The following is a 17,008-nucleotide window of genomic DNA, read 5'->3' on the forward strand; positions in this document are numbered from 1 at the left end:
GCATGATGAGTGTTTTAGAGAGATGCAGGGGAAAGGGTCAAGTGAGATTTAAGGGGGAATCAGCTTTGTGAAGTGTGTGTGTGTGTGTGTGTGTGTGTGTGTGTGTGTGTGTGTGTGTGCTTCATGGAGGTGGCCCTGAGTTAGGCTTCAAAGGATGGATAGGAAGGATTCAAACAAAAGGTAGCGACAAGAGAGGCCATTTCAGGCATAGGGATCAAAGGAATGAAATGGAGGACACAGAGGCCGTGGGAGGAACAGAGTAGGTGGTAGGAGAAAAGGATGCTGGAAAACATGAATGCCCAGCTGTAGAAACATCATGATGGTCCAGACTGGGGAACCAAAACTCTGAGATACCCCGAAGATAACTTTGGTGCATCCTAAATGTCCTGGATTTCTTCACTTCCCTTTGCCAATATCTGATCGACCTGATAGAGGGTGGATGACATGGTAAGCATGGTAGAGTGTGTGTGTGTGTGTGTGTGTATGTGTGCAAATATATATGTGTACCTCTGTAACTATGGGCAAGTAGTTTTACCTGGATGGACTTGAGCTTCCTTATCTATATAAAGGGGGGTAGAGGGAAGAGAGGGGAGAGGTAAATAATATCGAAGGTCCCTTCCAATTTTAAAATAAATAAAATTTAAAATACACATATGTATATGCACACGAATATATCTGTTTATGTCAGTGTATACTCATACAAATATCTGTAAATGTGCATATTTGCATTCATATGTATGTGAATCAAATGCAGGACAGTATATTAGAAAGGGCACTAGAGAGTGTGAACGCCAGCTTTGACACTCACACGGTGCCACTTTGGGCCCAATTCTCTGAGTCTCCATTCCTCTTCTGTCAAATGAGGAAGTCCAACTAGAGGAAGGGTTCATAACCTGGAGTCCACAAACTTTTTTTTTTTAGGATTTTTTTTAGAATAATTTGATAACTATATTTAACATAATTGGTTTTCTTTTTACTTCTATGTATTTTATTTTATACATCTAAATACTTAATATAAGATGGGATCCATGGGCTTCGCCAGACCTCCAAAGGAGTGCAGGGCACCAAAAAAAAGGTGAGGAACCCTTAGACTAAATGATATTTGAGATCCTTTCCTTCTCTCAATCCTATTTTTGAAAGGGAGGTGGTAGGTCAAGTCAATCAATCAACACTCTCTAAGTCTCTGATTCTTCATCTGCAAAACAGGGGAAATCATCCTTTTAGTGCCTACCTTGGTGTGGCAAAGACAACAGTCTGAAAATGCTAAATGCTGTAGGAATGGATGCTGCTGCCTTTGTTACATGCGTGTGTACCTGCACATCCTTCTGTGAGCTTATAGATTTATCTTCCACGTCAGTTCCCTGCCAGTGGGTGCTTCACTGGGGCATGGAGGTGACCCTGGGTTCTTGGAAGCTCTGCCAGCAGCTGGCAGGTTCCACCCAGTTGGAAAGGCTGAGTATGGCGCCGATGACAGAATGTGCGTGTGTGTGTGTGTGTGTGTGTGTGTGTGTGTGTATGATCACAGAACTAGTCCTTCTGAGTGTGGAGAGGTTTACCACCAGAGGGCTGGACCCCAAAGATGAATATTTTGGGCCATAGTAATTTATGAAACTGTCAACACTAAGGTACAAGTGGTGGTGCCCTGCCGATGGAGGATGACAGGATCATAGATCTAGAGATAAAAGAGTCCTCAGAGTCCATCCAGCCCAAGCCCCTCATATTACAAATTGATAAACTGAGGTCAAGGGAATTCAAATGGCTTGCCCAAGGGAACATGGCCAATCAGCATCACAGCAGGGATTTGAAGCCATGTCCTTTCCAGAGCTAATGTCCTTTCCACCAAACCACATTGCTTCCCCACCCAGATGAGATCATGGCTCTTTCAAGCATAAATATGTGTGTGTGTGTGTGTGTGTGTGCATGCTATACCCAGCTGAGTATAATTGTGCCTATATATGGAGGATAATAGACTCCTGGACCTAAAGCTGCCTCAAGGCCAACTCTCTGGCTTTACAGATGGAAACTGAGGCTCAGGAAGGCTCAGGAACTTCCCCAAGCTCACACAGCTAATAAGTATTAGAGGCCGGATTTGAATCCAAGTCTTCTGACTCCATGGTCATCGTTCTCTCCACTGTGCCCTGCTTCCTGCCCCGGCTCGATGTAATTATGGCTCTTTTGAACATAAGTATATATTTCTGTCTGTGTGTATATTTGTGTGTATCTGTGCACACATCTGAGTAGGAACGTGCCTATATCTAAACACAAAGGTTGGGTTGGGTGGGCAGTGTGTCTCAGACTGGTGGATGAGCTGGTAGATGGCTAGATGGGGGAGGGGGCAGGGGTGGGAAACTCACTCTGACTCTCCCTCAGCCATGGGGACTGGCTCAGCCCAGCAAGCTGCAGGACAGAGCACATACAACAACACTAGCAGGGAATGGGCTTTTGGAGATGTCTAGCTTGAAAGCCACCCCCTCCATGAAGCTTCCCCTGATTCCCCCAGCTGGTGGCAATCCCTCCTGCCTCTGATCCATGGCCATTTATGTTCCTCTTACGAATTTATATTCTAATTTGTATTCCATTATCAGCTTAATGGCACACGTTTCTATAGCACAACCATCCTGGGAGGTAAGTAGTGTAAATCTCATTACCTGGATTTTACAGATGAGGAAACAGGCTCAGAGAGAGGGAAGGCAGTGTAGGAGCCAAAGCTCTGGATTAGAAGTCAGAAGACCTGGGTTTGAATCCTGGCTTTGCTACTTACTACTTGTGGGAAGAGAGACAAATCACTTTTGTGCCTCAGTTTCCTCATCTGTATAAAATTGGGGCCTGGGCTTGGATGATCTCTGAGATCCTCTCTAACACTGAATCTACACTGTATGAGCTTAAGAGGCCTACAACCTTACCTCTCTTCCACCATGAGACTAAAGCCTCCTAAAAAGCAAGGACCATATCTTAGTTATTTTTGTAATTCCTCTAAGGTCTATTGGACTCGGAATGCAAGGGATCCCCTCAGACAAATCACCTGAGCCTCATTCTCTCTGCCTGCAAAACTGGAGTGAGACGGGGTGGGAGAGTAGGGGAGGAGAGGTAGCATCTGTACTGCCTGGCTTACAGAGCCATTGCAAGGATCAAAAGAGATAATTCATGGGAAAGCACTTTGAGAAGCTGAAAGTGCTGTACAAACATAAGGGATTAGTGTTACTAATGATTATTATTATTATAGGATTATGGGATTTGGAGCTGGAAGGGGCCCTGGAGATTGTTTAATCCAGCACCCTTATTTTACAGAGGAGGAAACCGAGACCCCAGAGAAGGGAAGTGACTTGTCCACGGTCACAGAGATAGCAGAGCTGGGATTTGAATTAGAAACCTCAGGCTTAATATTCAGGTCTCCTTCCACAACACCATGCTACTCAGAAATGTAGAGATCCAGGGTTACCTTGGGGAACCCCTCCAATTTTGTCACTCCAGAGTCTCATGGGGGGAGGTTGGCGTTAATACCATTCTTCCCACTAGCATAAGATAAGGCCCAGCCCATGCACAACCATCTCTCCCTGTATGGTCAACTAACATCACAAAAATAAATCTGCATGAAGATACCAAAGCTTCCTGCTTACTGTTGCGGAGGCCTTATTGCTACGTGAGCAGAAATGGAAAAGAAGAGAGAAACCTTGCCTCTGTATCCAACACAGGGGGAGGGAGGCTGAGAGCAAAGAGGGACAGGGTCAAGGGAAGGGGGAAGGAAGAAGATGGAGGAGGGGATAACAGGGAAGATAAGCCCTGGATTACTTAGAGGAACATATGGATAGGGCAACAAATCCTGTTGCTGATGTTATCAAAATTCCCGGTGAGAAGATGTCAGTGTTGGGGATAAGGAGAGTAAAGAAAGAGACCTAGTCAAAAACATTCCCAAATCAATGTCCAATAGGGTAGAGGTGGGCAGGAAGAAGAGAAAAATTGCAGACGCAGACCACAGACTTCTCACAGGCTTGCAGATTTAGAGCTAGAAGGGACCCCAGTGACCATTTATTCGAATGAAGAAGGTTAAACAATTTGCTCAAGGTCACAGAGGTTTTGAACTCAGGTCCTCCAATTCCAAATTCACTCTTTCCACTGTTCCATGCAGGTAACCCCTGGATCTGAATCCTGAGAGCAACATACCAACCTAGCTCTTTCTATCTCACAAATAGCTTGGAGTCCTCCCCCCCACCTTTCCTCAATCAATAGAGTTGATTGGCTTTGGAAGAGTTCAATTCAATTCAATAAATGTTTGTTATGCACCTACTATGTGCTAAGCTTTGGGAATACACAAATTGGCAAAAGATAGTCTCTGCCCTTGAGGAGTTTACAATCTAATGGGGGAGACAATATGCAGACAAATACAAACAAAAAAGCTATATATGGCATAGATGGGAAATAATTACAAGATGGAAAATTGAAAGAGTTGACATGGGGAGGTGCTCCACTCTTGGCCATCAGGAGATCAATCATGTAATGCTAAAAATGTAGAAGAGGCCTCCCCTATTTTGAATCCCAGCTCTGATTCTTACCAACTTCAAGATCATAGGTGAGTCAGCTAACATCTCTGAGCCTCATGAGTTTCCTCATCTATAAATGAAGATTATAACACTGGTGCTTCCTACCTCACAGGGTTGTTGCCAGGAAAACTTCCACAGTATTAAAGAAATGTGGAATATCATTTCTCATCCTTCCCCAGGCTTGGGGTCCTTCTACCCCAAGTCTAAGACTACTGTCCCTACACTAATAATAAGAATAGCTAGGATTTATATTTATAAAGCTTGCAGAGCATTTTACATATGTTGACTCATTTGATCCACACTCCAACCCTGTGCTATTTTGATAAGGAAATTGAGGCATAAAAGAGGTTAAGGGACTTGTCCAGAGTCACATAGCTAGTTAAGTATCTGAGGCAGGATTTGAACTCAGGTCTTCCTGATTTCAAGTCTTACATTCTATCCATCAAGCCACCTTGATACCACTAGCAGCTACACTACTCTCAGCTACCTCTTGTCTTGAGGGTGAACTAAAAGACCTGACCTCTAGGGCCCAGAGCTAAAAAAGGGTACTGTCTAGGTAAAGTTGGGTCAACTGGTTTCCTTCCATCCCTTATTCCCTAATCCTCAAGGTCAGTGGAATCTCAAAGTCAGACTTCCAGTTTAGGCACGAGTGACCAAGATTTCCTGCCTTGCTCCCAAGCTTCAGTTTGGGGTTGTGGTTTGGGGGGTCCCAGAGGTGGGAGAAGGAGCCGAGTTCTTTGAACATACCTGCAGTTCTCAAAGGACAGGAATGAATTTTCCTGAACACAAAGACATGGCTCCCAACTGTCTATCACAGGCGTGAGGAACCTGCAGCCTCGAGTGGCCTTCTAGGTCCTTGGGTGGGGCCCTTTGAGTCCAAGTTTTACAGAACAAATCCCTTTATTAAGGAGATTTGTTCTGTGAAGTTTGGATTTCGTCAAAGGGCCACACTTGAGGACCTGGAGGGACACATGTGGCCGTAAGGTCAAAGGTTCCCCATCCCCGGTTGATCGGCTCTCACCTATAAACCCACTTCTCCCACCATAGCTCCCCAGCAAAATACCAATCATAAGTCATGTTTTATACCCAACAAAACCTTTTCCTTGCAGCATTATCCAGGATACATATGATCTGAACCTCTACCATCTACTCCCTGCATGAGCTTAAGGAGGTCATTTCCGCTAGTTGTTTGTCTATGGCCCAAGAGCCAAGAATGGCTCTTACAAAATGTGGTGGAGGGTCGGATATGGCCACAGGCCATCGTTTGCCATCTCCTGTACTAAATGATCTCCAGTTCTATCTCCTATGATCCTGTGATCAGAGGAAAGAGGGCCGTTTGTGAGAGACAACAGATGGCAGCTCTGGGCACTAGGCCTGGACTTCCTCACTTCTTCCACTCCCATTTCACAGCATTTATGCTCTTGTCCTCCTCCTCCTCCCCTCACCTTCGGACTATAAGCTCCCTGAGAGCAGGGTCCATTTCCTCTCTTTGGCTGTATCTGCATCATGGAACTCAAAGTCAATGTCTGCTAAGCATCTGTTCCATTGACAATTCCACTACTACCTTCATAGCCTGGAGCTACTATAAGAACCGAGGGAAGGACACAAGTGCACTGGATGGATTTTTATTATGGATTTTACTGGCAAGAAGGATGAGAAAACATGGAGGGCCTTCCTTCTGAATCAATGGAGGGTACACCCGTGAGGATGAGATCACTAATCTTCCTTTCCTGCCTCTTTTAGGACTCCCTTCCACACTCTCTACCCTATTGATAGCCATAGGGTAGGTAACTGGAGGCAGCTAGGTGGCAAAGTAGCTAGAGCACTGGGCCTGGAGTTGGTAAGACTTGAATTCAAATCCATCCTCAGGCACTGGCTGTGTGACCTTGGGCAATTCACTTAACTCCTGTTTGCCTCAATTTCCTCAGTTGTAAAATGGGGATAATAAAAACACCTACCTCCCAGGGTTGTTGTGAGGATCAAATGAGATAATATTTGTAAAGTATTTAGCACAGTACTTGGTACATAGTAGGCACTTAACAAATGCCTGTTTCTTTCCTAATAGGCAGCTAGGTGGTATGGTGGGTAGAACACAAGAGTTGAAGTTGGGAAGACCAAATGCTTTGTTTAAGGGTTTTGGGTTTTGGTTTTTTTTTAACAGACTGACCCAGGCCCAATCCCACTCTGATCAGCACAGGAACTTTCACTACTGTTTCCAGCCTCAGTGAGTTCTCCCATCCTTAGGCCACCTAGTAACGCCCCTGCCAACCCACCTCTCCTGGGGGGCAGGGGGTGTCACCATATCAATGCTTAGCAGAGCAGACACCTGATTGGCTTAGCCCGTTGCAGTTTAGAACTCCTGAACTCACCAGCCTCAGCCTCTAGAGTGGGAGGAATCCCGGGCATGGGCCATCACACCCAGCTGGAAGACCTGCTGTTTGAATCCTGCTTCTATACTTACTACTGAGGCAAGTCCCTTTTCTCTCAGTCTGTTTCCTCCTATATAAAATGGGGATAATAATAGCACCTACTTCAGAGGGTTTTTGTGGGGATCAAATGAAATAATAAATATAAAGTGCTTTACCAAGCTTAAAGGGCTATATAAATGTTAGCTGCTATTATTATTCAGCCATTCTGGATGAAGGTCTGTCCCCTGAATATACCCTGTGTTCTTTCCAGTTTTGTGTCTTTCCTTGTACTGTTCCCACCTCACTTCTGGATTCCAACCTATTCTTGAAAGCCCAGTTTAAAGACCGTCTCTGCCAGGAAGCTGTTAAGGAATGTTAAGGGGTCCCCTGGACTTGCCCTTTTAAGTTGCCATATTTCCCAGAAACACTGGACCCAGAGTATGCAGGAGGCCCTGAGTGTGTCAAGGATGAAGCCCCCCACCCAGCTGACATAATGTGTTGTTTGCACCCCAAGCTGGACTCCTTATGTGTCCTTGGGAGTAAAGACAGGTGCCAGTCAGTCTGCACTAGGCTGAGAAGTTGCTTGTGTAACTGGAACCTTAAGATAAGCTGACCCTCCTATCTTCATGGTCTAGCAGTTCCCAAGGGAAAAGAATGCTGCTTTGGCATCGCCTTGCTCCTCCCCTTTAGGAGGGCTTCTGTCCTTTTCCCACCTTTACTGGACCTTTCCCCCTCCTATGCCAATTAGGTAGAGATTTGTGTTTTCTCTTCCTCCCTTTACTGTACTGTCATAAATATGCAAACTTTTGTATGGATTGTCAACTCTTTGGGTTCCAAATGCATGTTCATTTCTCTTGTCATAAACCTAGTTTTCACCTAAGTTTCATGAAGTTGGGATTGCCTGTTGACAAAGCCTCCTTATCTCCTTCTCCCTTGGTCTTCATATAGCCCTTTGTTTTGTAACTCCGTACTGCCCTTATCCACATGTTATTGTAAATTAGTTATCTGTGTTTATAGGGTTTTTTCCCCTACGAGACTGAAAAGCAAGTTGGCCCCCCAAGCTGAGCAGCCCTGGGTTCAGGTCTTGCCCTGACACATATTGGTGGTATAGCTCTGGGCAAGTGGTTGGACTTCCAGAGCCTTTGGCAACTTTATCAGTTGAAGAGAAGAGGCAGGCTTGCCTGGGTAAGGAGTGTTTCCTCATCTGGGGTTTCTCTATACCGTAAAATCATAGAACCCAGTCCCTGCCTTGTCCAGAACTTCACAAAGTATACACAGTAGGCACTTAGTATTTATTGAATGAATCTATCAAAGTTTTTCATAACTGTTCTGTTCCAAACAAGCAGTCACTGTCCTCTGAATGCCCCAGGCTCCCTCCTCCCTCCGTGGCTCTGTCCACATTCCTCTCCTGGCCTAGAATGCCTTCCCTCACTACTTCATTTATCTTCCTCCAACCCACCCATCAGGGTCCAGTTTACCGTGCCTCCTCCAAGAAGCCTTGCCAGATATCACAAGCCACAATGATCCCCCTGCTTCCCGAGGACCAGAGTACTTTCAGTCATTTGGGTAGCTGCTCATAGCACATTAGCACTTGATCCTCTACTATCCTGTCATCGTTTCATACCTTGTCACTCCCAAAAGACATTGAGTTCCTTGAGAGAAAAGACTATGTCTTCTCTTTCCCTTATTTCCCCCAAAGCTGCTCAGTAAATGCCTAACAAATTTACCTCTGAACCATTAGGCTGGTGATGCTTCTGCCCAAATCCCCCCTGATTCTAAAGGAGAAGATTATTGGGATCACAGAGCAGAGGGACTGACCCCTAGGAAGGTGGTCAGAGAGAACCCTTCATGTACCTCCCAGCTCAGCCCCTTTGGAAGTCAGACCTCCACAAAAGAGAAATGTGGAAAGGCAATGGATTTGGAAACAGAGAACCTGGGTTCAAATCTGCTACTTTCCTCCTGTGTCACCTCAAGCAAGTCCCTTCTCCCTTCTTTAGCCTCAGATTCCTCAATTGTAAATTAAGAGCGTTGGATTAGATCAGAGGTGTCCAATGCATGGGGGGAGGGCCACCTTGCAGCTGCCAACACTCCCTAGTAGGGAACCAGATCAAAATGTAATTGGGAAATATTTAACAAAGTAAATAAAAATATATAATAGAACATAGATAATGTTAATATGTGGGTCATGGGATACCGAATTTAGAGCTCTAAGGGACCTTAAAGGCCATTGAGTCTAACCCCTTCATTTTACAGATGATGAAACTGAGGCTTAGAAAGGTTGAATAATTTACTCAGGGTCAAATAGCTAGGAAGGAGCTGAGACAGGATTCTGACTCTGGCCTTGTTGCCTCTAAGTCCAGTGCCCTATCTACTGCACCACCTACTTGCCTCAAGGAGAACACACATTTCCAAAATGGCAGGAATGTGGACCACAGGGATCCTTATTTACCTTGTTTCTACTTGAATTTGATGCTCTGGGATTAGGTTACCTCTAGGATCCTTTTCAGTTCCACATCCTGTGATCCTATGACCCTAATGAGTAGTAGAAGCTGACGTCTAAGCAACAAAGACCCAAGGTCAACAGGAAGGACTAGGCATGTCCCAAGGGAAGGATGAGAGGAAGGATGCTGCTGGGCATTGTGAGAGGTTACCTGGTTAGATGCCCATGTCTGTTTGTCTGTCCAGTCCTTGTGATTTCGGACGTACCACCACTGGATCTCCAGGGAGTAAGAGGGGGAGCCACTGCCCCGGAAGGAGCAAGCCATCTCCACATCCTCACCACTCCGGGCAGTCATGTCATGGGGAGTCTCTGTGAACAAGGCTGCAGAGAGAAAGGAATCCATCAGAGACCAGCCGTCTGTTAGGAGACAGTCACCGGTGAGGGAATAGTTACCCCAGTCAGGGAACAGCTCTCTGTCTAAGAACAGTGACCAGTTAGGGAAACAGTCACTCCTGTCAGGGAATATTCAGTTCCCTGTCCAGAAATGAAGGCTGGCTAGGAAAGAGCCGCCTGTCCAGAATAGTCAACAGGGAGAAAACAGCTTCCCATCGGGAAATAGTCCCCACTCAGTTCCTAATCTGTTGTGGAATAGTCCAGAAAATAACTACCTGTCAGGAAACAGTGGCCAGCCAGGATTCTAGCCGACACAGCCAAGAACGATACAAAGGGCCTCCCTAGGTAGGTTCTGGGGACCAAATCTTCTTGCTCTGCTCCCTCCTCTTCCTCCAAGCGGGTTCATCATCCAGTTAGATTTTAGGCAATGGTGGTCTCCTTCAGGGCCGGCTCCCCTTTATCATCACCTAGAAGCCAACTATTTGTTCCCCACCACCACCCCTACAACTCCTGGGGGTCTAGGTTGTGGCTAAGGCCACAGCAGTCACATCCTCTGCAGGCCCTCTCCGCCTTCTGAGCAAACATGGGAACAAAGGAGGCCTGAAGCTTGCACAGCATGAGGTAGGTACTGTCAATCCCTTTCCACATCGTTCCCGTATCCAACCCCAACACAAAATAATCCCCACCCCACCCCCAATCAGATCACCTCCTGCCTGGATGTCTAAATGGAAAACAAATCCCCATTTAATGCAGCCCCCAAACTCTCCTTCCGAACCATATGGTTTGCTTTTCTTCTCTCAAAACAAATATTGTTCAAAGATGTAATTAGAATTCTTTTCATCTTCTCCGGAGAGATTATCTCACCCTGGAAAGATGGCTGGGGACGTGTGGGTCACCAAGGAAATGTGGCATCCAGCAGCCAGCTGCTCTCTCCCCCACACGACTCCCCATGCACCAGCCCCCACCCACCCTCTGGGCAGTCACGCTTTTCTAATTACAAGATTAAGAGCCAAAAAGGGCCTCAGAGATCATCTAGCCCAACCCCTCATTTTACAAAAGAGGAAACTGAGGCCCAGAAAAGCAAAGCATTTTGTCTGAGGTCGCACAGCTAAATTAATAAGCAGCAGGGCTAGGCTTTTAAACCCAGATCCTCTGACTCCAAAGCTGGTCTTCCTCCTACCATATCATACTGCCCCTGGATTACATTCAGCTCTTTCTGTTTGTGGTCTAGCAAGGGAGAAGCATCCCTGAGAGCAAGGCATCTGTTTTATTCATCTTTGTCTCCCTCACAGCCTGAAGCAGAATAGCTACTGCATAATGGGAGCACCATATACATTTGCTAAGGGAATGAGCCTCTCTCAGCCTCAGTTTCCTCTCCTGTGAAACTGAGATGCTACCTGCCCTGCCTACATTTCCACTACCCAAAGCTCAAGATGAAGGATCAAGAAGACCCGGGGTTCCAGGCCTTGCTTAGCTCAATTCAATTCAATTAGCACTGATTAAGCACCTGCTCACGTCCCTGTGCCAGTCACTGGGGAGACAGGGACAAAAACAAAACCTTTCCTGTCTTTCAGCAGCTTACATTTTACTGGCCCTGCCTTCTAATTAGCAGTGTGATTTGGAGCAAGGCTCCTAACCTCTCTGGGGCCCAGCCTCCTCCCACTCCCAAATTAGGGAGGCAGATTAGATCCCTAAGGTCTTTTCCATCTTGGACTTTCTGTGACTCTTTAAAAGGAGATAATGGGTATGAAATTGCCTTACATGGTGCTTAATAAATGTTGGTTGAATTGAATTAAATTATAAAGTGAGGGATACACATGAGGGATGATAATGGTGATGATTACCAGAGAGGGGGAAGAGAGAGATGGGTCCACGCATCAGGCACAGGCTTGCACAGAGCCTGAGCCAGTTGTACCTCAGTATGTTAGCACCTCTCCAGACAGGCATTACCATTGGACCCTCCCCTTCCTCTCTGGCAATACTGGACCCTCAAGGAAGGGTAACGGGCAGCCCAAGGGCACAAAGTGACAGAGGGCTTTTGGCAGGTAAAGGGCCAGCTTCTTGAGGTTGGTTACTCAAAGGGGGATGGAGGAATATTGAGAAGACAGTATACCTATATCATTCCTGGACATGGCTTAGTAGTCAAGTGTTAGAAGGACTAGAACCCAGATGTCCGGACATCTAGTCCACTTCATCATGTGGCCTCTATCTGCTTACTTTATCACGTCTCCCATCTTTCCCATCTATACCCTGTGCATTATTAACACTGGCCTGCCATTTTGGAAATGTGTATTTCCCTTGAGGCAGGTAGGTCCTGCAGTAGACAGAGCACTGGACTTGGAGGCAACAAGGCCTGAGTCAGAATCCTGTCTCAGCCCCTTCCTAGCTATTTGACCCTGGGTAAATTATTTAATCTTTCTAAGCCTCAGTTTCCTCATCTGTAAAATGAAGGTCCTTTAAGGTCTCTTAGAACTCTAAATTTATATCCTAGGACCAGCTGAGAAGGCACAAGTGTTTCAGTACAGCCTCATTCCCACTCCTGAGAAAACAAACAAAAACAAAAATAAAAACACCCTTCCACCTCCCCAAATGCACAAGTCATACAGGGGTTAAAACAAGGGGTCTGTCTTCTTCCCAGGTATAGTATGGCAATCTATGATACCATCCTCAACCCCTCCCCTCCACAAACCTCCTTCCGTTGTTGCTTGGATTGGACTGTTTGGGAAATGAAATCACAAATTTATTGAATGTGAGAACCAGAAAGAACCTAGGCAAGCCAAACCCCTCATTTTACAGGCAAGAGAACGTTTTCACAAAGGTTTAGTGACATGCCTAAAGTCATACAGCTAGCAAGTGAATGAGCTAGGATCTAAAGTCTGGTCCATTGTTCTACCTTGAAGCCTCCTAGGAGAGCTGTCCTTCTAAGCAGGAAGAATTCAGCAAAGACTCAGTTCAAGGCAGCCAGCTTGGTTCATTTGGGACCAAAAGAAATTTCTCTAGCTGTATTCTGCCTTTCTTGGGATTTTGTCCCCTGCTGGTCCCCCATCTCTAAATACCATCTAGGCATAGCACAAATAATAACTCCAATTGCCCAGCTCAGAAGCTTTTACAAACCCACTCAGTAGCTAATGGTAAAAACCTGAAACCTGATCCCCAAGAAGGGCCCAGGATTAATCAGAGATACTCCATCCCTCCTCTCACACAGGTATTTGGTTTCTCTTCATGCTTTCTGCCTTTCCATAACCTTCCAGTACAAAGAAAACCTAATTAAGATTAGTAACTGAAGCTGGCAGCAGAGGAAAAGCCCTTTTCAAACACAGGAAGAAAAAAGGAGACACCTCAACTTCCCCATTTATCTGAGCAGGGCTCCTAGTCTCTGGGTTAACCCTCTCCTCTCTAGAGAAGGTGGTCCCAAATCAGAACGCCAGTGATTGGGACTATGAGACTTACAGGGCAGGAAGGGACTCTGAAAAATCAGGTCTCCCAGTCAGTGAAGGGGGAGAAATGAGAAGGTAGAATGATTTATCTGAATGGAAGAAACACAGAAGTATGACAATTTGTGTAACATTTTGGAAATAAGAAATGTCACATGGTTTGCCTAATTTGAAATGGAGATTGGGAGGAGGGGGAAGAAAATCAGATAATTTGTCTGTAGTCAAAGCTCCTCATAAAATAAAGTCCCTTCCAGCTCCGCTGTGTTCTCTGTTCCAAGGCCTCTCCCAACTCTGACATTCCATGTTCTAAGGTCCCTCCCAACTCTGACATTCCATGTTCTCAGGCCCCTACCACCCCCTGAAATTCTCTGTTCCAAGGCATCTTCTAGCTCTGCTGTTCCATGGTCTATGAATTAAATCTAGTAACGAAACTGTTTCTCTATGACCAGAGGGCATCTTCAGTGCCCAACAATATGGTGCCTAGACAGTGATTCACAAACATAGCTGGATGAGGAATGGGAAAAGAGGGCTTTAGGGAGGTCTTGGGGGGAGATACTCCATAGTCTGTACCAGAGATGGCACCCAGGCCCCCCCAAATGGGACAGCTCACACCATCCCACCCTACAGCTGAGGCTAATAGCCTCCAGGTCTTTTAGGTTTGCCTCTTACTGTTCAAAGTAACAGATTTACATTGTCACCTCCTGGGTGTCAGCTATGCTGTGAAGGCAATTAACAGTTGCCTTTTGGAGACTTAACCCAGCCTGTCACATTCACCTGTCATATGTCTGATTCTTCTACTTCCCTTCCTTCCCCTCTGCCAATTAATCAACTCAAGTCTTTATGCTTACTAGCTGTGTGACCTTGGACAAATCACTTAGCCTCTGGGCCTCACTCTCCTAATCTATAAAATGGGGATAATAATCCCTTCCCTTCCCTTCCCTCCCTCCCTCCCTCCCTCCCTCCCTGAGCTGTCCTGAGGATCAAATGGCATAACAGATTTGAAAGCACTTAAGAAAGTGTGAAGCACTGCGAACATGTAAGGGATTATTACAGTCAGTGTTCAATAAATATTTGTTGAATAAATGGATTCAATTAGTACTGTTTCTTACATTTGGGCCAATATTTGTCACACACCTGCTCCTAACCACATTCTATAATTACCCCGATTCTACTTAGCTTGCCAATTGCTGACACAAATTTCCATCTCTGGCCAATGTCAGACACTGCTGTTTTCTTACCCAGAGAATCCCCTGCTCACATCATTGGTGGTCCTGGTGTTTACTATAGGTTCACAGCCAACATCGGAGGGACAAAGCAACATGCCTGCACCTCCACAAAGGTCTTGTTTCCTCTCCCAGAGGGACAGATGTGAGGTGCCAGGGGTCTGCACAAAGGCGATGGCAACAGGACTGAAGAAAAAGAAAGGAAGCTCTGGGAGAGCAGAATTGAAAGAGGAAGGAAATGAGGTGCGGAAGAGGAAACTAAGGGGAAGAGTGAGTAAGGGAAGGAGGAAAGGGAAGAAGAAAAGAAGGGAGAAGGTGAGGGATCAGGAAGAAAGGGGATGTGAACAGGAGACAGATATAGAAAAGACGATAGAAAAGGGCAGGGAAAGGGGGTGGGGAAGGAAAGGCGGAGGACCTTGCTAATCCAGGCCCCCAGGGACTCCCTCCCACTCTTGCCTGGAGCTCCTGTTAGGAAACTGTGGACCCAGGATCTCTAGCGATAAGAACTATCAGGGGAGAACAAATTCAGGGCTGTTTCCACTACTTCACTCTGCCCACCCAGGAATAGTGAAGCAAAGTCCCTGAGTTCACATTTGAGGGGAGAAAGAGAGGAGGGAGGTCAATGGGGAGTGGAAGGGAATGTATGATTTAGGAGGAAAAAAAAAATCACTCCTACCCAGGGTCCTTAAAATGAAGTGCTTAACTGTGGCTTTTTAATGAGGGAATCTGGCTCACTCAGGCTTCCTCATCCCTCTCTCTTTTGTCAAAAAATGTGAATTCTGGGGCAATGAACGATACTGATTGACAGTCCCTGGAGACAGTCCCTGCTTGTCTAGTTACCAGCCAGGCTGACTACCAGCTTCCCCATGCCCAGTCTCTGGGCTCCAGCCCTGCCCTGGAAGAGTCATATTAATTACCCAAGAGATTCTTGGATCCCCAAGTTTGGAGCCCTGGGTCTCCTCACCACTGCAAGGAATCCGCTGAGATGGGAGGGAAATGAGGGCAAATATTTTACCCTGGAAGGGGTGAAATTCTTTATCATTTATCTCTTACATTCAGAGGGTTTATTTAATAGGCATTCAGAGGTTTCAGAAGTAGAAAGGACCTTAAGATGCTATCTTATCCAGCCTTTTTGTTTAACAGATGAAAAGACTGAGGCCCAGGGGTTGATTGGTGAGGGGGTTAATAATGTGCCCAAGATCACACATAAGAAAGCAGCAATGATGGGAACTCAAATCCTGGCCTCTGTGTAAGTATAACTCATTATACTCTTCAAGGTAAATAAGGCAAATATTTTTATTTCCATTTGACAGAGAAGAAAACTGAGACCTAGGCAATAATCAGTTTAACCAAAGTTATTCATATGTCAATTAATTCCTAGTCATAGCATATTAGAAGTGAAGGAATTTTAGAGATCACATGGTCCAAAATCTCTCATTTTAGAGACAAAGAAACTGAAGCCCTGAGAGGAGAAATGATTTGTTCCAAGCCACACAGTAAGAGGCAGAACAGGGACTGGAAAACAGACATCTCCTAAGGATTATCTCCTTAGGAGTTTACAGTTTTTAAGTAAGATAAACACGTACACAAATATTGTTGTTGTTGTTTAGTCGTATCTGACTGAACACTGCTCATAATGCCGTATGGGGTTTTCTTGACAAAGACATTGGAGTGATTTGCCATTTCCTTCTCCAGAGAATTAAGGCAGAAGTTAAGTGATCTGCCCAGAGTCACAGGGCCAGTAAATGTCTGAGGTCAAATCTGAACTCAGATCTTACTGACTCCAGGTCCAGTACTCTATCCACTGAGCCACCTAGTTGCCTCAAAATATTATTAAGCTATAAACTCTCTGGGGGCAAAGATTATATCTTACTTTTTAAAATCTCCTTCAGTGCCAACCAGAGCCTGGTTAGCACATAATAGTTGCTCAGAAAATATTTGTTGGATGAATGAATGAAATAACTATGATACAAAGTAGGCTATGATTAATGTCATAAGACAGATACAAATTGAATGAATGCTATGGAGATCTGGAGGACAGAGACATCACTTCCAGGGCAGGAAGAATCAGTGAAGGCTTCACGAAGACTGCATTTGACTTGGTATCAGAAGGATGGGTAGCACTGAGGAGCAGGAGATAGGAAAGAATGGCATGAGTAAACACTAGGAGAAAAGAAAGAGTATGTTTGGGGAAGTCACTCAGATTGACTGGAGAGTGTTCAGGGATCACATAACATAAAGATTGGGCTTTAAGGAATAACAAGGAATCCAAGGGGTGAAGAGGAGGGAGGGCATTTCTGGCCCAAGGAATAACACAAGTCAAAACATGTTTGGAGGACAGAAAAGATAAGGCCAGGGTTGTAATTTAGACTTGGAAGTAACCTCAGACATCTAGGTCACACTCCTTGTTTTAAAGAAAAGGCAACAGATATTCTACAAATAAATACAAGGTATCCCCAAAGAGGTTGGACAACAGAAGCCCAATGAGGTAAAATGACTTGCCCAGGATCAGGGAGGTAGCAATTCAATTGGGCAAAGCATCATACTTAAAGGGAAGTAATAGACTATAGAG

The 17,008-nt window shown here is 45.4% G+C and overlaps 1 protein-coding gene across 1 annotated transcript in view; it reads right to left on the minus strand.

Annotated features, from left to right (window-relative positions):
- Window positions 1-17,008, minus strand: part of VSTM2L (V-set and transmembrane domain containing 2 like) — an 83,131-nt gene that overhangs the window by 21,328 nt on the left and 44,795 nt on the right. Inside the window, exon 2 of the mRNA XM_027867208.1 lies at window positions 9,598-9,767. Coding sequence (XP_027723009.1) covers window positions 9,598-9,767 — 170 coding nt within the window. The remainder of the gene's footprint in view (window positions 1-9,597; window positions 9,768-17,008) is intronic.

Source organism: Vombatus ursinus, unplaced genomic scaffold, assembly GCF_900497805.2.
Source record: "Vombatus ursinus unplaced genomic scaffold, bare-nosed wombat genome assembly UNPS02014785.1, whole genome shotgun sequence".
NCBI lineage: Eukaryota > Metazoa > Chordata > Mammalia > Diprotodontia > Vombatidae > Vombatus > Vombatus ursinus.